The 26,973-nt window shown below is 46.8% G+C and overlaps 1 protein-coding gene across 1 annotated transcript in view; it reads right to left on the minus strand.

Moving 5' to 3' along the window:
• Nucleotides 1-26,973, minus strand: part of drosha (drosha ribonuclease III) — a 68,493-nt gene that overhangs the window by 22,015 nt on the left and 19,505 nt on the right. The window contains exons 17-23 of the mRNA XM_019874362.1: nucleotides 23,062-23,200; nucleotides 22,903-22,963; nucleotides 22,119-22,178; nucleotides 19,052-19,151; nucleotides 18,020-18,122; nucleotides 9,510-9,580; nucleotides 2,790-2,834 (exon numbers count right to left, since the gene is read on the minus strand). Of these exons, the coding sequence (XP_019729921.1) occupies nucleotides 2,790-2,834; nucleotides 9,510-9,580; nucleotides 18,020-18,122; nucleotides 19,052-19,151; nucleotides 22,119-22,178; nucleotides 22,903-22,963; nucleotides 23,062-23,200 (579 nt within the window). The remainder of the gene's footprint in view (nucleotides 1-2,789; nucleotides 2,835-9,509; nucleotides 9,581-18,019; nucleotides 18,123-19,051; nucleotides 19,152-22,118; nucleotides 22,179-22,902; nucleotides 22,964-23,061; nucleotides 23,201-26,973) is intronic.

The following is a 26,973-nucleotide window of genomic DNA, read 5'->3' on the forward strand; positions in this document are numbered from 1 at the left end:
GAAGAAACATTTCATTCCCGTCATTTTTTTCCCACCCTTGCGGTAATTAACGGAAGGCGTTTAAATGTCATGCATCACAACTAACGACATCTGAAGAGTTCAGCACTCACGGGCGCGAGCTATCCTTCGGGGTAATGGTCAGCGACGAGGCTTCAAACGCGGTGGGTGAGGAAGGGATGGGGGCGTGGGGTAGGGGTGGGTGAACAGCAGTTATGGGAAAAAAAAAATTAAAAAGACACTTTTCAAACAGCTTCAAAGCCTCACTTTCAACTCAGGCCGGAATCCAGGCAGAACAGGATCCACAGTCCAAAAAAGCCGGCGAAAGCAAAGGAGACGTTTTGCCCCCCAAAAAAAATAAAAAATGTCAAAAGGATCATTTGTGGCCCAGGTTAGGGCCTGGGTGGCCGAAATGTTACTGTTTTGACAGTCGGCAACAGTTCCAATGAAGGGTTTGACCGTAAAATCCCGTGAATGATTGACATTAAATCTGAGATGAAATGTGAGCATAAAATTACCGAAATTGAAGCGAGAAGCACCACATTGAGATTTGGAGAACTTTTACAAACCCGGGAAGTTAGAGGAAAACGAAACCCATCGCTGTCACGATCTGAGACAAAATAGCGTCGGAACTTCGTGAAAAGCGGTACTGTTGCCAGCTCACATTCACGGTCGAAAAGGTCCAACTCTGCTTCGGCGCCGACGAAAGCAAAGGAGACATTTCGAAAAGCTGGCGCAGGTAAGCGGCGCGGCGGTTAATTATCCCGCGGCGCTGCAGGCGATGATGTGAACGAAGGCGTCGAGCATGCCGCGTCCCGCCGCGCTTGCGAGGGCACGTCGCTATACTGAGCTAATGTATGCGTGTACGCCAAAGATGGGCACGGGCATAATTAAATGCCGCGGCGAGCTGCCATGGCTGCGCACCCAAAGCTCATTAAGGTGAGGCCTCGCTCGCCTCTCTCGACTTTCTTCCTGACGGGAGGCGCGTCGCGCTCACAACAGCTGCGGACGCGTTCAACCCACAAATACGGAGAGGCCTTCATCAATTATTCAATAAATCGTCAATTCATTTAACAACATGACAAGCCGGGAGAGTCCATTTTTTTCCCGATCCGCTTTATCCTCACAAGGGCCGCGGGGGGGTTACTGGATGCCTATCCCAGCCGTCTTTGGGCAGTAGGCTGGGGACACCCTGAACCGGTTGCCAGCCAATCGCAGGGCAGACAGAGACGAAAAACCATCCGCGCTCACAATCACACCTAGGGAGAATTTAGAGTGTTCTATTAACCTGCCGTGCATGTTTTTGGAACGTGAGAGCAAACCGGAGTACCCGGAGAAAACCCACGCAGGCCCGGGGAGAACATACAAACTCTACACAGGGAGGCCGCAGCTGGAATTGAACCCGGTACCGCTGCACTGTGAGGTCAACACGCTAACCACTGGACCACCGGGCCACCTGCGGGAGTCTCAACTGCTAAATTTGATCTGAAGGACCAAAATGCAACCTGACATAAAAAAACAAGCGCACCACACACTGCAAGCTGAACAGGAAGCAGACGCCAACAAAGTCAATCTCGTAAAAATACAGATTCGGCTGGTTCTTTCTGAACGATTTGCAAACTGATGTTCAGTGAGTACTTGATGTTTTAATGTTTTAATTCACTCCTCCGAGAGCAGTATTCTCCCGTGCGCACCGAAAGAGCAAACAGAGGAAGAAGACACGAACCGATGAAGACACTAACCAAACAAGACGGGGAAAACGAAGAACACACGAACCAAAGAAGACGCTACCAGAAAATGACGCCGGAAAAAAAAAAAAAAAGCAAAACGAAAAAGAAGATGCACTCTGTAAAAAAAAAAGTCACAAGCGGAAGATGTAAAGAGGAAATATTTCACACTTTCTGCAAACAGAAAATGAATCGAAGAGAATTAACCTGATTGCAACGCCCTCATAGATAGTGAAGTAAATAAAAGCCGCAGCAATAAAACTGAACCGCCGAGGGAATACAGCTTTTCCTTATCGGAAGGTCGCGATGGCATCATCCTATCAAAGGTTTCGCCACAATTTATCAGCCGTTGTTCCACAGATGGCAGAGGACCGACCACCCGGAGGAAACCTCCGCCCTGCACGTTCGTCGCGGTAATGAGGCTTTGCGCTGAAAACAGCCGCCGAGGCTCCAGTCGCGCCACGGGGGACGGGGAGTTGAGGGGGGCTCCACCCTGACCACACGGCCCGCAACTCGGCAGCAAAACGTGCCGCTGTTTGCATCCAGCGAGAACATTTTTTTTTAAAAAACAAGTGCCGTGTTTGGGGATGAAAACAAACAAGAGCGCCCCTGTTATTTTGGGCCAAACGCGGATATGCAAAAAAATGCAACGCGTGGAGCCCATACGCGGGGAGATGAAGGGGAAGAACATGCCGCGGCAAAACGAGCCTCGGCACAGACACAAAGAAACACTCGCTCCTCCGCAGCACATCAGAGAGGAGGAAGCCCGGCGATCCCTGTGGGGTCCGGGTGATCCGGGACTGTAATCCTGTTACGGCATCTTTGATCTGCTCTCCCCAATCCTAATTTCAAAACAAACACCCTTGACATGTGCAGTGTTTCTGTGCAGATGATGCAAAAGGCGAGGGCGAATGGGACTGATGACATGGGTGAAAAATTTGCAAAAGGGACGAGATGTCAGCCGGGGGTCGGCGAAACCTCAGAGCCTGTTATTTTATTTTATTTTTTTTTTAAATCATATAACGTCGGTTGAAGGAACGACAATCAATCAAAGGGAACTGGTACCTGTAGCGGGTGTGACGGGTAGTGGAGCCAAACGTCCTGCAGGTCCTGCAATCAAAAGGAGAAGAAGCTGTATAAAAAGGAGGGTCACAAGTGTTAATACATCAAATTAGAGAAAGGTGGCGCCATGGCCAAAAGGGTTCCATGGTCAAAAGAATGCGGAATTCAACCGATAAATCATCATAGGTAAGGCTCCCCGACAATCTCTGCAGCGTTTCTATCCAGAACGGCGAGTCGTTAGTGACGTGAAATAAATCGAGAGTCAAATCCTGTCAGATTTTGCTTGTCCGTTTATCGTTCTGAAATGTTTCATGTCATCGTGGAGTCCCGACGCCTTGGAAAAGGGTGTCGTAAACTTTTCCAGATTCATCGATTGCAATCATTTTGGTTCTCATTTGTTCAGGAATTTCTTTGAATTGGGGTATTTTTTCCCCCTCCACTTTGTCTGACAGGCATTATTTAGGTGATTTCTGGATTTTAAAAAATAATAAAAAAATCGGGTGGTAATCAGGCCAGGGTGTGTAACGGAAGCAAATTCAAAAACTGTGGTTAATTATAGTTACCTCCTGATTTAACAAGGGGGGGGGAGATAATTACTTCTTCACATGGTGCCAGGAGAGGGCTTGACTTTTTTTTTTCCCCTTCCCTCTTAATAAAGTCATCATCAATTAGAAATTTCATTTTGTGTTGCCTTGGTTGTGGCATATTACAATTGGCTTGCTGATACGAAATATTTAAATGTATAAATATCCTAAGCAATCAGGGAACCCCCCCCCCCTTGAAAAAGGACTCCGTTGATGTTCCGAGGGTTCAAAATGTATTAAAAAAACAAAAGCATCAGTGGATTCCGGAGTCCAACACGTGCTCGCGCTGGTGCCATCATCCTCAGCAATGGGTGGGCGGGGATGATTAGGGGTGAAATGACAAGAAAGCATTCAGCATCTCATTTTCAAGCCCGGTTGGGTGGGGGGGAGACACCGAAAATAGACCACCCGCTGGGGGAGCTAGATGGGAGCGCTGGTGGGGGGTGAGGGAGGGGCGTCTTGGGTTGTTGCCCATGACAACGCGAGGTGAGATAAAATTTTCAAACGTTGCTGGTCAACTCAAGGGAGGTTGCGATTATGCACTTCGTGACCAGTCATTTTTTCTTTTCGTTTTTTTTTTTTCTCATGAAAGTGTGGTGACTTTGCTTTCGCTCATTGGTCCCATTCATCCCAAACCACCTCGATGAGGGTTCGAGTCTTGGTTTTTGCCATTTCAAGCTAGTCACTGGACTTGAACTGCTTAACTCATTCACTCCCAAAGACGTTTTTAAACGTCTTTTCAGACTTGGTCCAGAATTGGCTGGTACTGAATGAGTTCACTTTGAAAAGAAAAAAAAAAAAAATACAAACATTGGGAGTTCTAAAACGTTTGACCGATCGTGTATGTGTGAGCTATGTGAAGGACAACATTTTTGTTTGGTGTCTATCAATCAACTCACGTCTATTGCTTTTAATAGGATACACAATCCCCAATGCTGTGAAAAATCGATTCCATCACAACGGAGTATTATTATCTTTTTAAAGGCGCAGCGGCATCATACTGTATCTTAGCCGCTTAGAAATGGGAGCCACTCAACTTAGCATTAGCACTTAGCGACAAGAGCCCTGGAACGTGACTGCGTAGGTGTGCCTAATGAAGTGGTTGCGCCGACCCCAACAGCTAATGTTTCAATTACAGCCGTTCGCTAAGACGAGGCAAACAATGACTAAGCCGGCGCGGAGTGGGGATTTAAGAATAACGTTTTGTGTTCTTGTATTTTCTTTTTTTTCCCCCCCCGAGACTGCTGTAATTACCGGGTGCACAAATCATCTGCGGCAGCACGACAAAAAAACAATGTTTAAATGGAAAAAACAAGCACACGCGTGTGTGTGCATGTTTCAACAGCATTTTGAATCGGAGGAGCTGGAATTACACGCCAGATGAAGCTACCTGTCTGGACTCCATGTCGAGATGGAGCTTCAATCAAAGGGGTCTTTAATCAGCGGCGCACAAACCCACTGAGAGAACCAGACGGCACACACGAATGCCAAGCCGAGCGTGAACGGGCAACGCTGGACGTTCTCCACGGGCTCTCGTGGGGACCGGGGGTCTAGCCATGATGGGGACATAATAGCGCTCATCTCTGACAAGGTTCCATGCTCGCTGACAAATTGGTGTCTCGCCGCACGCTGCCAATCAATCCATCAAATGTGGTAGTGCGGCAGAGCGATCGATAAAGAAATAGCCCGGCTGATCAATACACAGGTAAAAGTTACACTCGGGCGCCCAATCGAGTCTGCTTGTCAGTGAATGATCAAGGTGAAAAGTCATTTGGACTCGTTTGCCGGTCGTCTTTGGTTGCGCGCGGCGCCGTGTGGGCGGGAAACAGGAATGTGTCATGACAATGGCGAGCCAATGGCTTCGCTCGCCTTGCCGTTACAAAAGCAAGGACTCCGAGCACAAAAGTGCAGAACTTCTCGCTCGGGCGTTGCATATATGAGCCTTTTGTCGCAGGACAAGGGTTAAGGTATGCGCGGAATTAACAAACTGACGCGCAGAACGGCGAGACTGGAATGTCTCTCACCAAGTTGATCAATCAGACATTTTTTTGTCCACCTTTATAAGCCATTTTCCCATTTTTTTGTGCGTGTTTAAATTTTTTTTTTTTTTTTGTAAAATGGCTGCATTAAACAAACGAGCATTTTTTCTCTTACCAGGTGGTCGTCGTATAAATGTTTCCCGAGATGCCTTTAAAAGCGATTTTGGTGCAGCAGAGAAGATATCTGCAGGGCATTGCCAGGACTTGTCGTTAAGCACATCAAAGTTGTCAAAGAAAACTTTCCCTGCGTGTGTGTGCGTGCGCGTGAGAGAAAGAGAGAGAGAGAGAGAATTAATGAAAGTACGAAGATTGGCCAGTGGGCACAAAGTGAATTCATCAGGATGATGATTGCTCCTCCACAGAGGGAATTCCCCGAGGACGGCGCGGTGGCATTAACATCTCCGCTGCAAAATTACGACCGAGTCCAGGTTGGACTGGAGCGACAGAGAACACGCCGCCCTCCAATGTCTTGGCTGTCATTCTCCCCAACCAAGGCTTTAATAACCTCCACTGTGCCGTCATTAGCCAATTAGCATCTCGCCTGTCCGCCGGGTGGAGCTAAACTTGCGCCCACTTTGTTTGGAAACAAAAGGTGATGCGATGCGGAAGCGACGACAACTAACGGATGTGTTCCTTCATGCCAGCCGGGGGCAAAAGTGGACCTAAAAGACCCAAGATCCGCTAAAATAATTAGTAATCCATGATGTCGTATCAAATAGAGTAATTACAAACGATCCACAGGGGGACATTGACTTACAAGTGTTGGTTACGATTCGTCAGTGAATTTTCTGCTTTGTGTTGTAAACCAAAATTTGACATGTTAGCAAGCCTCAGCTAGACCCAATTTTATTTATTTATTTATGTATCCAATTTTATTTCATCAAGTGGTTGCACAAAATAAAATCATCTGGATCCCGATAGACAAAACAAGTACTAAAAAAAAAAAAAGTATCTGGATCCAGATGATTTTATTTTGTGCAACCACTTGATGAAATAAAACAGAGTAAATTCAACACATCTTTTTTTTTTTTTTACATTGGCAACTGTGACTGTGTTTTTGAAAAGTAGATTGTCTCTAGTTGCAGCCGTGTCAGCTCACGGTGACAGATTATTGCTGAATTTGGTCAAGTCGCTTTCTTTTAAACAGGTCATGACTATTTAGGTTGAAATAAACAACAACAACAAAAATAAGACATTTCGATTATTAGGGAGTCCTTGGTTAAATGTCCCCCGCTGTAAGAGGTCCTCAAAGTTGAGAACCTCTAAATTAGGACATTTAAGAAAGTGAGTGAAAGGGTCAAATGTGTTAGTTCTCTAAATTACACACGCACCATATATATATATATATTTTTTTAAATAACTAACTAGTTTAGACGCGTCAGGAGAGAAGCAGCGCAAAACATTTTCAAGGGTAACCATACCCTCGGGTGCTAATGAGCGGAAGGGAAGCAAGGCGAGAGAACATCCAGCATGCTGCTGTTGTTGCAAGAAGAAGAAGAAGAAGAATGCTGCTGTGAGGAGGCGCATCCATGTGTGAATCGGTGTTGTTAGAGACAAAAGAGAGAAGCACGGGACCACTCAGCCAGGTGTGAATGGACCCCCTTATTGACAAATAGGAGACATTTTCCACTGTAATGGGGGGAGATGTGTACTCTGCCTCTTCTCGATTGCATCTCATTAGTTTGGTAATGAAGCTCACTCGGATGCAGAGCACAGAAATGGATCTTGCACGCAGCCCAAGGGTTCTCCTTAACCACGTACCCCTGCCGCCGCCGCCACCCCCACCACCCGAAAACAAACAGCCACGCCAACCCACCGCGCCCGCAACACCACCCGGCCGCCTTGCCTGCCTGCTCGCCCCGTCCATCTGTCTGCTACTCGCAGCTTTGTGCAGCAGGGCGACCAGCAGGAGGATTCAGCGTGGGGGGGTTACAAGTCAAGCTATCTCAATCCACAGGCGGGCGCCGACGCTAACTTTCAAGTTGTACAACTTTCGCACAGCACGATTTTGTTTTGTCTTTGGAGGGGATGAGCTAAGGTTGGATTTTACACACATTAGATCTGACATATTTTATGTCTCGACACCTCTAATGCCTCATTAAATGAAAATACACCTCGACTGTAACATACAGTACAGAGACATAAATGAGAGGATCGCATTCTGTATTTTCAGAAATGAGCAACGGCATATTTTTACAAGAAGAAAATGTGGAGTCCCACCTGGTACCCCTTTGAGTCCACGTTCTTGTTCAAATTCAAGACTGCTACCTCTGGAAAGTAGGTTTAAAAGACTTTTTCCCCCCTGTTTAATGAAACTATTTTAAATGCTTCTTTCCTATAAATCTCAGGCTAATCCCCGTCAGATTAAAAACACTCCTATTTAAAAGGGATTACCTTTGTGATAGTGTCGAGGAAAGCCAAACAATAAAAGCTTTAATGAGCACGGATGGAATACGTCCTCACCGAAGAGGAATATCGGCATACTTATCAAGTTCAAATGTCTCAGACGTTTAAAGTTTAATAAGAACGGATGAAAAAGCGGAGCCCGAAGAAAATAATGAAGATGGGGAGTTGAAGTGGTAAATTGAAACATTTCAGTTGAATTAAGAAGATCACTTTTAATCCTTGGAGCGATCTCCAGCTGCTCTGACTTTTGGGAGAAGCGATCCATAATTCATGATAATTCCCCCCCTCCTAGTTTTGTGCTGTGAGATGTTCAAATATTTAGTCGTCAAACTTTTTTGATGTGCGGCGTCAAACATCTTCTCAGGTCTGGATCAAAAAGACTTGGCTGGACCGCCTCGTGTCTTGTGTGGGTTCCTGTGTGTGCCTATTTGAGATCTGCCGCAGTCGTTTAATTGACTCATAACATTCAGGGCCAAGATAAATGCAAATACTAAAGAATTCATCAATTATTCATGTCTGACAATCACACACACGGGCACGCACCTGTGCGCACGCACACACACACACACACACACACACACACACAACAGCAGGTGCCTTGCTGCACACTGCAATGCACCCCCCCCCCGCACTTCATATATATTTCACTTTTGACTTCTCTCCATCGTGATGTTTCAGTTTAGCAAGCGAGCCCAAGGAGTCACCTCCTGGAATTCCACCCCCAAAAAGTGTAAAGAACCAATGTTTGAAAAGACATAAGAAGTCGGCCATTTTGGTTTGAAGCTGCCATTTGAGGGGCAATTTGGGGTATTTTCAGGTGTACTTCAAAAACGTGCTCGTCCTAGATATTTTGGGTGAGGCTGAGTTGCTTTTTTTTTTTTTTTTTTTTTTTTTTTTAAATCACAGCATCCTGTCAGGGCGTTCATTCACAGGCGTCAGTGAATAGATGCGATTACTCCCCTCGTGACATTCTGATGTCCTTCGAACTCATCTCCGTTCCCGCGCAGTTCCTGATTTTCATCGGGAAGCGAGGGCCCGTTTGCACTGAGAGCTTCTGCCTCATATTTTGGTTCCCCTATTTGGCAAAATGGAAGCACGGCTGACACTCTCAATCAAAAGTGAGCACTTTGTAAAGGCAAAACTTGTGGACTACATCTCATTAGGTTCCAGGCTTTAGATGTTGTGGCCGTGTTTGTGCATATTATTCTTCTTATTATTTTTGCATTATTGACAAGTGTATTGAAAGCCACTAAAAGCAAGACAACTAAATTAAATCTCCATCTCAAAGTGCTGAACATTTCAGATGCCGCCACCCCCCCCCACACACACACACACACACACACACACTTCGTTCTTTTTATCCAAGAGCATCAGTAGTCAAATAGCGTTGGTTGAAAATAAATATGCAAATGTGAGCCATGTTTCATGTCTGGATGCATTGCTTAAAATAATAAGAGCAGACGTACCAGCTGTGAAGCCGCGTTGGCAAATCGTACCGTGTGTCAACTCGTGGCCAACTTTCATCTCCCTGTGAAGTTTTACTTGCAAATGAAACGCCGGTGTTTATGACGGTTCTTTGACCAAGACCGGAGTACGTTCGTCGGGCTTGATTGGGAGTGACGAAAAACAAAACACGGCTGACAAGACGGAAGAGAAAAGCAGGCGGCTCCAGATGAGACAGCGTCAAAAATTACCTGGCCGTTGAAGAGCAGTCGTCCGAAGAGCTGCCGGGCCTCGTCCAAGCCGCCCTCCAAATAAACGGCACCTGCGCCAGACATCATCCAGACTTGATTCATTCTACAACTTCATAAATAAGCACATTATTGAAATCATTCACGACAATTATATTGGGCCGCTCCCACATTCCAAAACGATGCATGTTCATTTCACTGAGGACACAAACTTCAATGCGAGCATCAAGGTTCGTCTTCATGTAGCGCGTGATTGGCTGGCGACCAAAAGTCACCCGGCAGCCTAATGAGGACAAGCGTTGGAGAAAATGGACGGAGATATTGCCTCATTGGAAGCATGACTGTTCATATTGCTTTGAATTTTTTATTTTTTTTATTTTTTTGAGGGGGGCGGGGAGGCAAAATGACCTCAAGGCTTGCATGAAGCGGAAGAAGGCATGTCGCCGCAATAAAAACACTACCCCACGCTAAATGACAGATTTTTCCAACTATGGACTATAAAAGTCACAGCAAGTATTTAAACACATAAAATAACACACGACTTTGTTTATCGGTGTTGGAAACAAAAGACGGTTTTATGCAAGCGGGGCACATCCAAGCAACACCAAAAAAAAAACAAAAAAGATGAAGAAGAGAAAATAAATTGGACTAAAGGATTGGTCCGGAATGTAGGAACGCTGCTGGCAGGGTGAACATCACAAACGTGCCTCGCGCTCTCTCTTTCTCTCTCGGTGGGAATGATTTGCGGCATCTGGCTCGTCTTTCTTCTACCGGCAAGTCAGCTCTCCTCCGCCGCTTTTGTTCTTTTTAACTCGCTGCAACTATCAGAGTGCTTTTAAGCGGCGCGCAACTTGCAACCATCACACTTAGGGCGGCTCATTCAATTTAGAAAAGTAATAAGCACCTGGCAAATTGGGTATACAATCATGCGGGCCCTTTTTATGACGCGCATAAATGAGGCGCGGGGAATGGGCGCGCGCCAGTGGAGGGGTGGGGGGTTGAAAAGGCGCGAGCGGCTTTCATGGAAGACATCAAAAACATATGAGGGATTCATCATCTGGGAAGGAAAAGTGCTTTCAGATGGCAAACGGGCCATTTGCAGCGCCGCGCGGCAAAAGCCCATCAAGAAATACAAACAAAATACAAACACACAATGGCAAACACTAATAGAACGCGGCACGCGCACGCCGGGCTGGTGTGTCCTTCGCCGGCAAACTGCCGGCGTGGAACAAATGTTGTTCAAATGTGATTAAGTCTACTGACGGCTTGCTTTCACCCGGTGAGACGCAGCCTGCGGCTCACTTGTTGTGTACACGGGTCATCGAGCCCAAGAGCTAAAAAGGACAACATTGGAGGCCAAACGGGTCATTTCGACCCATCCTAACAACACGTGTGGTCTAAATATGCTCGCAATCACGTCAATACCCGCCTTTAAAAACATAATTGTCACCCGGCCTTCGCTTTGAGGTCCGTTGATTGGAAAATTGTGTCAAGACTAAAAGCGGCGAAGTTCATTTCTCTCCGCCCTAATTTTAAAGGGAAATCACATCTCGAAAGTCATTTCAGACTTTCAAGATGCAGAGAGCTCACCCATCCATCGTTTTTTGACAGCGCTCGTCCTCATTAGGGTTGTGGGAGTTGCAGCGGTTAGCTAAGTGTGGCCGAAAGGCAGGAAAAACCCGGGACTGGTTGCAAGAGTTGGGAAAAAAAAAATCAATCTAATGAGAGCCAATACAATCTCAAAACCAAACGCAGTCCAAATCTTTTGAAAAATACATCAACATCATATTTTGATAACCAAATGAGCATCTGGCCTTGAGTTTTTAAGTTGGAACGTCGCACCCGGTGCGAAGACTGAGGATGTAAAATTTGGAGTTCCAGCAAAATTCAGATTTGTACTTTATGGAAAGCACTTTTCATGCAATTGAGTGATTCAAAATTTCAAAGGATGTTCTTTGCGGCTCCACTAGTTTCAACACGGCATTCTGATTAATTGCATTTGTGGAATATGAATTAAGCATTTTAGGGGGCGGCCATTTTGCCATTTGCTGTCAACCAAAAATGATATCCGACGGATAAAAAAAACAAAAAAAACAAAAAGAGAGAGAGAGAGGTGGATGCTGCTAAATTCATATCCGGCAAACTAGTGGGGGCGCATAACACATGATTGCAACTACAATTTTTGACTTGACTTCCCATTTGAATGTTAAACTCCGCAGTAATCACGATCATGGTTTCCTCCATTCAGCAAGTTTGTGATCGTGCATTTTCCAAAAGTGGTTTTCTTCAGACTTTTCAGAGAGCTGTTCAGGCATCACGTGTTGGCTTGCCACAGTCGACGCATCCCCACCCTTCCACCCCGCCCCCCCTCCTCACATTTCTTCGAACTCACTAATGTGGGTCTGAGGTATTCTCCCCGTGTCCGGAGAAGAAGTGTTTATATAAATAGTCACACGGCACATGTGGCCTGAACGTAAACGCTGCATGAAAAAAAAAGCAGCTCACTGTTTAAGTCTTTTCAGATGTGCTGCGAGTCAAGTGTAATTTTGGCTGGGGAGGGCGCAAGTCCCGACCGCATCGAGCTCTCGGGGCCTCTTCCCGGGATGCTCTCCGCTAAGTGTCGGCGCTGGGGATTTGTGGTTTCTGCAAGAGTTTGAAATGCTGCTACATGACAGATGTTGCCTCTGGAGACCAGCTGTAAGAAAAGCATTTCAATGGCTTTTAACTACCGCTCATCATGTATTTGTGCGTGCGTGCGCGCCAGCGAGATGAGTCGAAGGGTGTGTGTCCAGGAGGCAGTTAACTTCATTATTTGATGACAGGGCGCATTTGGAAAGCTCCCAAACGGATGCGTCAAAGTCATTGAAACACTAACTTTTTGCCACTGATTAGATTTTCAAAAGTTCGACCATGAAGGAAGGTGGGGGTGGTAAAGCGGGAGGGAGAAACCAGTGGAGCCCCCAAGGGGATTTGAAAAGGTATTAAAAATCTCAAAGCAACACCTTTGGTGTCAATCAAAGGGCCTTTGGATGAAGAAAGCAAGATATGCAGTTAATTCACGCCGGAGCGGCCCTGACAAGGAGGCTGTCAGTGCAAAAAAAAAAAAAAAAAAGTGTGCCCCAAAGCCATCTGTGTGTGTGCGTGTTTATTTCATTAGTCCATCATTTGGTCTTTCTTTATTTTCTTTGTGAAAATCCATTTCCTTGTAATTGAACTGTGCAACTTTCTCCGTGTCGTGATTCTTATTTGAATAAGTCCAACGCTGTGATTGTTAATGGTATGAACGAAAGGCATTGCATGTTTGTTACTGTAGTGTATTGTGATCAGTCATCCATGAATGATTGGAGCACCCTGCGATTACAATGTGGTAGAGTCGTATATGAGATGAAGTGAGGGCGGGTACAGACGATCTCCGTTGCCTAGATGAGAAAGTGATGTTCGTTATTTGCGCTGCAAGATCTGCACACCACACTCCCTCCTAGTGTGCCCCAAAGCCATCCAATAAATTGCACAACTTGGTGCAATCATTAAACGGAGAACGTGTGAGCGCGCTCCGGTCCGGCCCGTCAGCCTGCCGAGATGCAGCTGCCAGCCGCGGCACGCAGCTGCAAAGAGGCGCTAGCAATTAAGATGACGGCATCGCGTTTGCGGCGGCGGCGGCAGCAGCATGACCGGGCCAAACCACCGCACGGCTTCCACAGCTGGACCGAGTTACTGCCACAGGACATCCCTTGTTATCAATGCATTGCGGAAACCCGGCAAGGGGATCCATGAGATGTTTGAAGATATTTACTGAATACGTTCAAAGGCTGCCAAATACAACGTATTCATTTGTGGCGATAACACAAAACTATTTTTCAGTATTTCTGTTTCTGGATGTTTTGGGGGGGGGGGGGTTAAGATGGGGTCCATGTGACGCACTTTGTGGAGTCCAGCCTGAGTCTCCCCTTGCGTACTTGAGAACAACTTGATTGCCTTCGTTCAACAGCTCGGTGCAGTTAGCTAGCTAGCTCGGTTGTGTCTATTTTCCCCAAGTATTGATTGACAGTTGGAGATTCAATATTCCGATTGACAAACGCCTTCGCACTCATGTGTTGATCTTGAGATCATAGAGTGTAGCTTTCCATTGACTTGATATGCCAGCTACTTGCTTTTTCTCAGCCTCGAGACAAAAAAAAAAGGGGCTTTGACCTGTGGGGCCATTTAAAGCATTAGACACAGGTTGAACGCTGAAGTGACTCTCATTTTGCCGGGTGCCCTTGGACAACAGACCAGACAATGTTTAGATATGGATTTAAGGGTCAAGGGGGGGGGGGGCAGACAAGTCAGTAAAGTGAGAGCGTGAGCCAAAAGTGGAGCACTGAGCAAGTGCAGCATGGACGTTTGATAGAGGTCAGTGAGAACACACGGCAAGTTTTCCAGGAGCAGCCCTCCCCCTCTAACGAATGTCCACATCTGTCAGAAGCCTCATTCCGCCGTGCCAGGCTGGCTGTTCGATGTTTGGGACGGGAATTTCCAACGCCTGAGAGCCTTCCGTGACCACTAAAAAGCGTGAGTCGGGGACGTACGAAACACCAGCGGCTGACAGTCACATTAATAACCCGGAATGAATTATTCAAAAACGCTCAGACTCTAATCCATCAAATAATATATTAAGCTCCCTCTCAGCTCAATGGGGGCTGAAGCAGCAGACGGATGCGGAAAACAACACATTAAAGAAACTTTTCCGAGCGAGCGGCGACAAAAAAAAAGAAGCCATTGCAACATCAAACATCTTGCTTTTCAAAAAGTCAAGAGAAACAAGCCCTCAACCCTACCCCCCCCCCAAAAAAAAAAAGCGGCAGCTACAATTGCTGCAATTAACAAAAGGAACGGCGCCCGCTCAGTGAACACACCGCATGCATTGTGCGCGAATCTGATATTCAGCAAGCAGGAGATAATCCTTTCTCTCCGTTCTTTTAATAGGAAGGGCTTAGAGAGAGCCCTCACAAAAGGTTCACCATCTGTATCCCCAATGGCTGCTGGCAGCGTATAATCCACAGATCAACTGTACAAGGAAATTAGGGCCATAAAAACAGAGAGAGACCCTCTTTTCTTCGTCTTGCGCCGCTACCGCCACTTTCTCTCGATTCCTTTCAGTCGGAAGGAAGCCGCGGAGGGCTTATCGGAGTCAAGGACCTGAGAGGCAAAACAGGAGGGCGAGGGGTTTCTATGAAGACGGCGAGTGGGTTTTCTGCAGACGAAGGAGGTAAAGTGGGCGCTGGAGAACAGGACGGCGTGCAGGCCAAAAGAGCCCAAATGAGAATGGCCCACTCTGGCAGAAGTTAATGACAGAGGATCAGAAAAGCAAGATTTCCATTCAACACTTATTCAGGGTTGCAGGGCACCCATTTGCATTGCAGATGCCTTTGCTTTCCATTCCTTCGCTGCCTCGCCGCCTTTCTCTCTCTACCTCTCTCTCTCGTCGGCTCTTTCTCTTCGCCGGAGAATTGCCCTGCCGCCGGCTCGGGAGACGGACGCATTCTCCATCGCGCCCATGCAAAGCAGCAGATTATCTGCCACTTGCAACGCAGCGCAGGTTCAGCGGTCACCGCGCCAGAGAAACAAATAAAACAAAGGTCAAAAAAACACGCGCGCTAAGCCGTTACTGTGCGCCCGCCGCCGCCAGGCAGCTCAAAATGTTATGAGCGCGTCATATTGGGCCGGCGCCTTTCAAAACGCAGAAAGGAAGAAAAGCGCGAGGCGCATTTCTAATTCGCACGTGTGCGCCCTGCAGCGAGGGGAGGGCTTGACGAATCAATCGGGTAATTAGGAATTGTGTCCATCGTGGAGAACTTAATTAATATTTGCCCCTGTGAGGCTGTCGATATCACGACCTGGCAACAAGCTTGACAGGGCTTCAGAAGAAATGAGAAAACAGTGAACGGGTTCGACTGAAACGGAAGGAGCGTCCAATCGGTGCACTGCCTGGACGGGCGGCAGAAGGAAACCAAAAGACAGGCGATTGTTTCACTGAAACAAAGTGTGTTGTAAAAAATGCAGACGAAGCAATTCATGAATTCAGGCTCAACAGGTGTGCCGCCTCGACATGCTCGAAGGAAAAAAAAAAAAAAACAGCAAAAAAGCAAAGGTCAATGGTTTTTATCTGAAACGTAAATAAGACCACGCACAATTTGTGGCATTCTGACTCAACTTTCAAGGCTCATGGACTACCGTTTTATGCTGTGAACAGAAACTACCAAATGAAAGATTAGACTCTCTTGTTTCATCACGGAATTAAAAAAAAAAAAAAAAAAAGATTCCAATTTATTTCACTATTTTTGGAAGAATCAGCTGCAGAACATTGGTTGGTTACACCCAAATCACCTATTCTGCTCAAAACTTGACAAACTATTGGCAGGCTAATGAGTAGTAGTAGTAGTATTTAGTCGTGTGTGTGTGTGTGTGTGTGTGTGTGTGTGTGTGTGTGTGCGTGCGTGCGTGCGTGCGTGCGTGCGTGCGTGCTTGTACATCATGTTATTAGTTCTAATTCTACATTTGACTGATCACCCTCATCTTTTATCTTGACATTCCGTGTTAGATATAACACAAAACACACGTTGCTCAATCACAATCGACTTGTAACGGTTGAATTTCCAAAAGTCCATCATGATCACGAGCTTCCATGTTGTTTTGATACACGGTGAACTCAACTGAGAGACATCCAATGCTGCCATCTGCTCGCAATCGTTATTTAGTTATTATGTTTCCCAGATTTAAGATCATACAATAGCTGACTTTTCTCCGCCCATTCTCATTGAGAAATGTCGTTTGACGACAATTTCCGTTGCTAGCGCTCCTCGTTCGGGTTCCCCTTGACGACATTTCACTTCAACGCCACCCAATGAGTTAATTGAAGGCGAACGTATGTGCTGCCTCAATGGGATGGAGGATGAAACAAAAAGCGGTAAAAAGAAAACAACAAGAGTGTGAATTCTTTTTACCAGAAGAAATCAAATCGGTGTTTATTGAGGTTACCGGGGCCTCCTCTCAGTCCTATAGGGGGCAGCAATGTGGATTATTAAAGCCATGCAAGAAATGCTTTCGCACCTACTGCTGTTGAAAACAAATTCTATCTCGGAAGGTAAATAAAGTGTGCTTGTCTTGCACACAGTCTCGACTGCTTGCTGAGACTTGGGGAAAGTGTTATTTGTTATTTGGGGGGGGCGGCAACAGTGACAGCATGACTCATCGCCCGCGTGGCACGTCTCCCAGCTAATAACAGCCAAAAAGCCGAGAGATGAGAGTGCCGGAAACGAGGCAAGCCGAGCGAGAGCAAAAAAAAAAAAGGCACGCGGAGCAAGTCGGAGACGGCTCGCTAACAAAGTCTCGAAGCAGGCGTTTGAGCGCCAAAACTGAAATGAAGATGACAAAAAGTCCCAGTGAGAGAAAAAAGGACGACATCAGACGGGAAAGTGACGCCCTCAAAGGCGCGTCACTTTTCCTCACGTCTGCCGTTTCTTTTTTTTTTTTTTGTGTGTGGCTTGTTTGGCAGTGTGTCTCTGACAGCACTTTTCCTCACGCAGGTTCCCTCAGAACAACGTGTTTATTCATCACTTTTATTAAGTTGAAATTGGAGAAGGGAGGGGGGTGGGGGGGGGGATTTGGAGAGGATGAAAGCGAGAAGGCTTCCAGCATGCCGCTCTTGCTCGGATCTGCGCCGCAATGAGAACGCCGCCGACAGCCACGGGACAGAATAGATTACTACTTTGTCTGGGTCGATAATGAACCCGTGACAAGTGCGGGGGCCCCGCGGCCGACAGGGGGGCCACTGTGCCAGTCAGCACTTCTCCCCCCCCCCCCTTCCACCGCTTGACGCGAGGAAGAGGAGAAGGAGGAAGATCTCTTGAAAGCCGATGCGCTCTCTCTGCAGCCGAGCGCGGCAATCAGGATGGAGATAAGATAAGAAAAAGCTGCCGACGCTGCAGCTCTCCAGGAGCCGAGCTTAGCTCGCCGGGACCGCCGCGCGCACGTGCGTGTGTGAGGCAATGAAGAGCAAGGGCAATAAGGGGGATGCCTGCCCGCTCGGTAGGTAGGTGAAACTATCTCCCGAGGTCAATAAAGGTCCATACGCCATCCGGGATCTAAGGCCTCGACAGGAACCTATACTCGGGATAAAGATCTTAATAGCTAAAAGAAAGTAAGGTTTTAAGGGAACAGAATGGAAAAAAGATCCGACACAAAGACAACAAGATTTGACCGAGGTTGAAGAGGCATCGCAACATGTTAAGTAAGATTGATTTTTATTTTCCCTTTACTCAAGAGGGCGCCGTATTTGAAGCTTTCTCAAAACAAGTGTTGGCTTGCGACGCAAATTATTCTTTGACAACGCAATTATTCATTCAAATCATGGGTCATAACTTGAAAAATTAAGTTGGGGAGCCATTGTATTATATTTGTGTGACTTATTTATTCATGACTCATCAGGAATGTTAATTGAAGTGTTAGTCGAGCTGCTAGTGTAAGAATCTCACCTATGAGGGCCTCAAAGCAGTTGGCCATGGCGTGCCGCAGGTCCGACTCCCGGCACAGGTCCGGCCCGTGAGCGTAGAGCATGAAGCGATCCAACTCCAGTTTCTGGAAAAGAACATCGGTATCAAAAAGGGTATTTTCTGACATGCTAACAGTTTCCATTGTTAGCTGCGGTTTCAAAACATTTTCAGCAACCAACACACGTGGTGGAGCAACACATGTAGACAGATAATACTCAAAGGCATATATTCTTAATCTTCTATTAAAAAAATAAAAAGAATACTATTCCAGCAACTTATTGAGCAGTCGTTCCGTGAAAGAAGATTCTTCATCATTCGTACGGTCACAGAACAAAATGAAGGCTGTAAGGTATGGCTTTAAATAAGTTGCGACATTTTTGCAAACTTCCAAACTGCAACTTGACTTGCTCTATAGTGCCTCCAAAGAGCCAGGGCGCCACTTAATTACAGCAGATAACTGTAGGGGGTATGCCACCCCCTGTGACTCAAACGCCGCATTCCACGAAGGCTCCAACTCCGAGTGCGCATTCCCTACTTTCAAGTCCTCCATGAGGCGGATTTTTTGAACGCATAATTACGAGCGTTCTCCAGCAGACGCTTCGCTAACTTGGCAACGGGAGAGGCACAGGACGGCGCTCGCACGTCAGCGCGAGCGGCAAATTGAAACCAGGCCGACGGCTACGCGGCGCTAATGCCGATTGGAGCGGCCGCATCTTTGTATTCAACGGGGAGCTGCATGAAAGATGCAAGTTTTTAATTGCGTTCTCGCGCCGTTGCTGTTGTGCACTTGAGTTGGCGAACCACTCCACCAAGCTCAGCCAGCACGAGGAGCGGAAGGGATGACGGGTTGCCGAGGTTTGAACCCGATAGTGTTTCCAAAAGACTAACAGGGGCTCCCCCGGGACCCCTGGTCTCTTCCCCCAAAACAACAACCTTTTAACTCCAATTACAAACCTGAAAGGGCAACATGCAGGGGGAGGGGGGGGTAATGGCGAACTTGACAGGATTCCTCACCTTGGCGAGCATGGCAAGGTGCTGGTTTTGCACGATGGCTGTTCTGTAGGTGGCCAGACCTCCTTCCTCCAAAGACGGGAAAAGATAGTACAAGTGGACACTGCCAAAACAAACACGCACATTCCATTAAGTTCTTTCATCGGGCAGCACAGGGCACAAGTGGCTTGCGTGTCTGCGTCACAGTTTTCGGGGTTTCAACAATTACAAGGCAATGAATTCGAATGACGTTCGACATAAATAAGCACATGAAAAACTTTTTTTTTTATTTTTTAAACCTCATCTTCAAATGACCTGGCCTATCTGCCCATTTGAAAAATGACAAATGTTTGCCCGCCCATGCCAAAATTGCCCCTAATTGTAAATGTGAACGCTTGTTTGCCGAAACAATGAGTATAAAAAGTCTACACACCCTGTTCAAATGCCTGTAAAGCTCATACCAACAGAAATCATCTCAAGAGCTTCTGCATTAAAAAAAAAGACCTTGAACTACATTGAACATTTATTTTCTTTTTGAGCGAGGAAATAAGAAGCACACCCTCTTCTAACTAGGACGTGTCAACAATCACATTCAACCTCATCTCAAATGGAAGTCAGCACACACCTGATTAAGAACCCAAAAATGTCAGATATTGCAGTGGAGGCTTTTTTTTTTTTTTGCATGGTGATGAGGATGAGCAATGCGCCAAATATACCTTGAAGAATTACGGGGGAAAAAAAAAGTTCACAAGTGACGTCAGCGGACCATAAAAAAATCTTAAACACCATCGAAAATGGATGAAAAGTTCTTTGGCACTGGACACGGGGGGAAAAAAAAAGTTCACCAGTGACGTCAGCGGACCATAAAAAAATCTTAGATAAGCGCCATCGAAAATGGATGAAAAGTTCTTTGGCACTGGAATCCACAACGGACACCAACCCGTCGCCAGTCGTTTTAAGGCGGGCGGTTGAGTTATTCTCCCTCGTGATTCATTCATTGAACTTTTCAAGATGACTTTACGAGGCGTTTCCAGGCCCGAGCTGGTTGGAGTTCGCCAGCCGACGCATCAGTGGTTTCACAGCTGGCTTCCGCAGCCAAACGCTTCCATTTTCATTACGAGCCGGCGTTGGCCAAACCTGCGGCGTGTCATTTTGATTTCATCCCAATCACCAGCAGCCGTTTAATTCTGCCATTTGTAATCAACGGCGGCACGGGAACGCAGGTGGTGTTCCCTTGCCCAAATTTGTGCTGGAATGTTTGCCGGGAAACAATACGCTTGAAATGAATTAAAAAAAAAAAAAAAAAAACTGTTTCATGGAAAAAGATTGGAAAGTTTACTTGAGGTCAGAGGAGTCCAGTAATGTATCAAACTATTAGCAAATTAAACCATATTTACATATATTTAGTTGTCTTATATACAATAGAAATAAGAAATTCATTTTATAAAATAACATTGTAGCATTTTTTTTAATTAAACCTGGCCCTTCTATTCATTTTTTAAAAATCCAAAGAGGACTTGAAGACTTACGTTTACACACCCATGCTCTCGGAGCGACTTTATATGAATGCTTCAGACTCAAAAAAAGAAATTTAATAACAAAATTGATCAAGGGGAGGTGGGGTGCCTTTTCTATTCATGTCGGCATGTTTGGTTGACTTAAGTGCAGAATGAGCTCAAAAAGAAAATTTCCCAAAACATCGGCTACATGACATTTCCAGGAACTCGTCCAAGATTTGTGACTGAACTCGACTTGCTCGTTCCTCTGCAATATTTTACTCGCAAATACTGCGGGAGGACTTGTTTCTTTTATATCATCTCCTTTTTAAAAGCGTTCTCCAGACTTCCTCTACAGTACGACCAGAACCCGTCGCCACACGGGCTTGGCCCCGCATTGCTGCTCCCATGCGCAGAATATTCTGCTGGCTGGACATCACCGGCTCAGATGGCCTCCGAGGGGCGGCATGCTGTGCGTGTGCGCGCGTGTGTGTGTGTGTGTGTGTTTTGAGGGGTGCAGACATTTGGTTGGATCTGCTGTAGCCATTTAACTGGACAAGAGGCTGATAAATAATTCAGAGAGCCAGAACGCAGGCTGAGCATGTCTCATCCGACGCTAACAATCCAAGACGTGGGCAGGGGATGGCAAGACGGGAAGTGCTGGGCAATTCTTTGTTGTCTCACAAAGTGAGAGGCTGTGAACCAATGAGACATGCTTCATTTTTTTTTCCCATCTGCACTTAAGCCAGCATGGGGGGAAAAAAAAAACAAAACAAGAAAAAGACAATTTCTTGCGTAGGTTTTCTTCTGTTACTTCCTCCCACATTCTAAATAAAACCAATGCGTGGTCAATTGAAGACTCTGGATTGTCCACAGATGTCAGTTGTTTGTTCAGCTCTATGCCCAATCATTGGCTGGTGACCAGTCCAGGGTTATGCTTGAGTCAAAAGTGCATGAAGGGTGAATCTGTCCCGACAACGGGGTCCGGAACAGCAATTTTCTTGCTCTGCCTTTTACTTGTTTTTTTTTTTGTTTGTTTTAATTTACAGAGTTGAATGGATTCCAATCTAAAGATCAGATCCCATTTCATGCTTTTCCTACCAACTATATTTTGTTGGAAAAAACAAAAAATCATCCCATTTTGCGGTCAAATCCTGCTCGAGGAAGCATGCTGGTCGTCGTAGGTGGTGTGCTCGATTAATAATGGCCACGTATAATTAGTGCAAGGCTGAGCTAAGTGGCGGGCAGTAGTGACCGACTGCGCGCACCCAGCAGTCAATAACACGTTGAGCGTTGCAGACAGCTAATTGCAAGTTGTCATGACAGCAGGCCGGCGCAAAAAAAGAAAAAAAAAAAAAGATTGCAGCGTGTTTGGGGGAGGTACGAATTACATCCACGCTTCCAATTACCAGCAAATCACTGTCTCCGCACGTCAAAGGTGCAGAGAAGACTCGTGACAGACACCCAAAGACGAGAGAAAAAGGGGAGTGAAGTGGTAGGAGGTGGTGGGAAGGAAACGGCTGACAGTCTTGCCGTCGCCTTCAATTAGCGCTTGCGTCTATCAGGAGTGGCGGCAGGACCTTTTTTCCCCTCACCTGGTGAGGAACTCCACGACAGCATCGCCCAGGAACTCCAACCTCTCGTTGTGATTGATCCTGAGGACGAGGGATGAAAGAGAGCAACATGAAACACCCGAGAGAACAAACGCAACGCAGCGCACTCAACCAGAATAGTAGCGCATGGATGCCGAGCCAAAACGCCAGATAATGGAGACACTCCTCCCCGATTGCTGAGCTTGCTGCCAAGGAGAAAGAACGCAAGGACGACTGCCGGCACTCCAGAAACGGTTGACATGTCTGCTCGCTTGTTCTGCCGTTAATACGCTGAGAAAAGGGATCGAGTGAATGGCCTTACCTTTCAAAACGCAGATTGTTTTTGTCAAAAAAATAATGGGGGATTTTCACAGATTTTTTTTTTCTTCGCTTCGACACTAAGCAAACCACGTTTCGATTTGATGATGTCAATGGTCCCGAATTGTTGCTAAAATTTAAAATAAAAATCCCACAGGCACATCAAAATTTTCATATCGACACAAAGTTTCTTTTAAATGTTTTTTTTTTTTTTTTTTTTTTATCTTGCTGACAATCAGATACCAAGGCAAAACCTCCCCGGCGAAAGTAATCCTGAGTGGGCTTTGGACCGCCCTCAAAACGCGCTCATTTCATTTGCGACAAGATCTCCCGTCCTTCCGTGACTACGAGTTAATTTTCCTGTCAGCAGGCCCGCCGGGAATCTTAATCACGAGGCCGCTAACTTTTGATTGCTCCCGCGGTTAGCGATAGCATGAAGACGCATTTGTGCGGCGGCAGGCGGCCTAACCTGGAGGGGGACGGGTCATCCTGGCCCAGACGGGACATGATGTTAATCAAAGTGTTGATTCCTGAAAGGGGAAAAAAAAACAGCAGGGTGCCCCCGGTCAAAGTGCAGTGAAAGAAGGAAGGGGTAGATCGAGGAAAACGCAGCCGCCAAGCTCCTCACCTTTCTTTCTCATGTACATGTGGTGAACCTTCCTGTCGCCGTATTTGGGTTGGCGGATTCCGCAGTTGGACAGCGAGTTGCGGGCGTGGTCGGGGTTCATGCCGAAGTTGAGATGGTGACTGGGATGTGTCATGGCCAACTGAGGAAGAGGAAGATCGGCATGAATGGCAAACTATTTCCATCGCACAGTTCCCACCCCTCTTGAGAAACTTTCGAGAAGTTTCACCAGATTCTCGCCATCATGGAACGCAACTCAACTTGTACTGCTTTGTGCAAAGCAAGCTCTTTTTTGGGACATGTGCTGATGGCAAAAGAGTGAGTTTTTTTGTTTTTTTATTTTTTCTAAGCACACCAGCCACAAAAATGGACTCGTGTCATCTTCAAACCTTGACTTTGTCGAAAGAAGCAAGATTTTCTATGGCATACATTCCACACCGTCAATTAGACCCACACTGAGCTATTGATTCAAAATGTCATTTTACACACACAAAAAAAAAACCCAAAATGTCATTCTAGTTGACAAGAATCCAAACCGCGGGCGAGGCGAGTCATCGTGAAAATTCAGAGAATGGGATAAAAAGGCGACTTTTTGTCAGTCGGTATATTGAACTCTATCCGCACTTTGTCTTTCAATACACCTGCTGCTGACTGATAATTCAATTCATGGATTATCCACCAACAACAAAAACCCTTGAGATTGTCCTTGGCCTGATCCGGTGCAAGATTCACCTGACAAATACCCGACAGTTGACAAATTGTATGTTGAGTTATAACTCAACTATTTACACGGCACGTTAACAACAGCAGCAGCTGTACCAAAGGGCTGACCGTAAAATATAAAAGACAATAAGAAGCGGGGGCGGGGGGGGGGGGGGATGGCAGCTAATCGCAAGGCACTTTTGACACAGAAACATTGATCCTCACATTCACAAGAAAACATTTAGCTGTGCCTGCAAAGCGTGTGAGATTTAAATCTGTAAAAAAAAAAAAAAAAAAAAAGATGCGACAAGCATTTATCAATCCTGCATTGGGTGAATGCCAGCCCCCCCACCTCCCCTGTCGACTTGTCTCCTTTCAGACATCTTCAAATCAATTTCAAGCTCCAATGAGATGTATATGTAAAACGTGAACGCAAGCGCTTCAATATTTAGCACGGCACAAGTGTCCCGCTGCTTTCAAGCCGCGAACACACCCGACAAAATTTTACCGCCATTGTACTTTCTGTCATCTGGCGTCTGTGCGAGACGAGCGGATTTCTTTGGCGCCTCGGCTGCACAATGACAGTTGGATACAATTTTTAAAAAAAAGAAGAGAAAACAAGTTGCTGCTGCTTTTCTTTCCAACGTGTCTCCAAAAAAAATTCAGCAGTGGGGGCACTCGGATCTCACCACAGTACTCGAGAAACCAACTAGCATCTACAAATTCCTTGTGTGTTTTTAAACATAGGACGCTGATTATATTGACCAAAACATACATTAAAAGCACGCTCATTATTACTGCATTACATGACTACACATGTGACTTGAGATTTTATGACTTCATAACACAGCAACTCATTAATATGTATGAGGCGAGTATTTTAACGTTGAGCCTGACGAGTCGCATTACTTCTGAACATAAGTAGCCACGACAACATAACATGCGAGTCCATGTTTGCAATAACCATGAATTAGTTACTCCGTCAACATTATAGGACGTGCAGTCCAGCGGCGTTGCACTCCGCTTGCGTGACCGGCGCGGCGGTTGTAACATCATCGCCATGGTGACCGCACGCTGTCCGGGATTGGCGAAGAGGCGGCGCCAAACACCATTTATCATTTAGACAGACAGAGAGAAAAAAGACCGGAATGCGGTAGAATGTAATGCGGGCCCAAACAAGAGGCCTGGCGGAATTTCGTGGTGAGAGCCATGAATAAGAACAAATAAAATCGCGATGCATGCACAACCGCACGCATCAGGGCAGAGGGGGGGGACGTGTGACAACACAAGCAGGCTCGGGGACGTGTACACTTGAATTATTGAGATCTTCTGTGATGCCTTTCATTGTGCCAGCGTGGGTCCAAAGTGAAGAGTGGGGGGCTGAATCAACAGGGGGTGGGCAGGATTAAGGCCGGCCTTGATGGATGCACACGCATGCAGCGGGCGGCCATCTAACACACTGTGATAACCCCCCCCCCACCCCCATTTATTTACATGCTAAATGTTTAACAGGGAGCCTCTCAGAAGAAGAGCTTGGAAGCCTGCGGTGGGGGGGGGGGGGGGGATGGGGGCGGCAAGGGCGGCGGGGGCACGGGCGGCATCATGTAAGGGTGGTAGGCGTTCGGTGCCATCAGGGAGCCGGCTACGGGGGCACCGGGCAAGGGGGGAGGCGGAAAGCTAGGCGGCCTGGCGAAGGGTGGACGTACTGGAAACGGGTGAAGAGAGCCGGGCGTCGGGGGAGGCACTGGAGGCGGGTACGACATGAAGTCAGGATGTGGTGGCATGTAGCCGCCGCTGTTCCCGTGGAAACCCGGCATTGTGGCAGCTTGAGGGTCATAATTGTGAGGGGGTACAACAGGCAAAGGAGGTGGGGGCCTGGGGGCACAGAGGCTCTTGTCAGTTGCCTCACGCCATCGTCAACACGCCGCCATCTTTTTCAGACTCCGTCTCGTATAAAGGAACCGAGAGCGGTAACTTGAGTAAAAGGACAAAGTTGGTTCACAGAGAATAACTTTTTCATTTGTAACTGATTGTACATTACACCCCCGCAAGTGACAGACACATTACCGCTGAGTTGAATCAGGTGTCTTATTATTTTATGCATAGATTTACTCAAACTTGTAGTTCCCCCCCCCCCCCAACCCCATTACTTTGGTCAAACTGCAATTTGTATGAATTCAGGGGCACTTTTCCACTTCTTTTGGTTGAACTACGAATCAAAGTGTACATGATCCCGAGAGAGAGAGAGAGGACATGATGTCAGGCTCTGAATGAGTGCTTGTCAGCCAGCGGCGAGCCTCCTAGCTGGCCAGCGTTTCCTTTTTCTCGCTCATTATGACAGCTCGTCATGGCACACTTGACAAATGGTCGATCGATAATGTGCAAATTCCGGCATGCTGAGGCACCGGGAGAGCTCGGGCTTCTCGCACAAACACAAAAAAAGAGAGGTGTGAGTTCAACGATCAAAACTGCACAGCGCTGCGCTCTCTCATGCCTCGCTGATGTCACCTCCTCGGTCTTGTTGTGGGGGCTTTAAAGTGTGGCGGGGGTTGCACCCCTCCCCCACCCACCCAGGGCTGTGACAGGGCAGAGCTGGCATTTGGCAGGAATGTACTGTCACCGCAAGACACAGCGGACCCAGCAAAGTTGTGACTTGGGTCGGCGCCGGCTACCTTAAGTGACTTCCTGGGTGCCGCTCTTTCCGCCTGAACTGTCTGAGCAGAGGCGGTGCGGGTCCAAATAATGAGGAGTCTGCTGCCTCACTGGATGTGCGCACACAAGCCCAGATCTCACCGCGGGCAGGAAGGCAGGCAGCCTCAAACCAGCATGTGGGGCTTTGTCTTGTTGCAGTTATTAACTATGCCAGCCTCTAAATAATACAGCGGTGTCACGGTGGTGTCACATCACTCTGTCACTCTCCCGTCTCCAACTTCGTCTAAAGTCCGATACGGCCAGGCGCATACGGATCCTGAGCATTGAGGCAACCCTGACGACTGGATGGGTTTAAAGGTATTCTTATTCGAACCCCACAGAAAAATGCAATTGAAATTGAATCTTGAATTTTGGCCAGCAGCACAGTCAGTAATGACCCATAGGGCCAACGCAAACCAAACACGAGCGGATGACAATATGGACACCTCGAGACAGACGTTAAAATAAATCCTTGATTCCCCCACACAAACATCGGATGTCCAAGCAACGCGAACAAAACTC

The sequence above is a fragment of the Hippocampus comes genome, unplaced genomic scaffold, assembly GCF_001891065.2.
Source record: "Hippocampus comes isolate QL1 unplaced genomic scaffold, H_comes_QL1_v1.1 scaffold25, whole genome shotgun sequence".
NCBI lineage: Eukaryota > Metazoa > Chordata > Actinopteri > Syngnathiformes > Syngnathidae > Hippocampus > Hippocampus comes.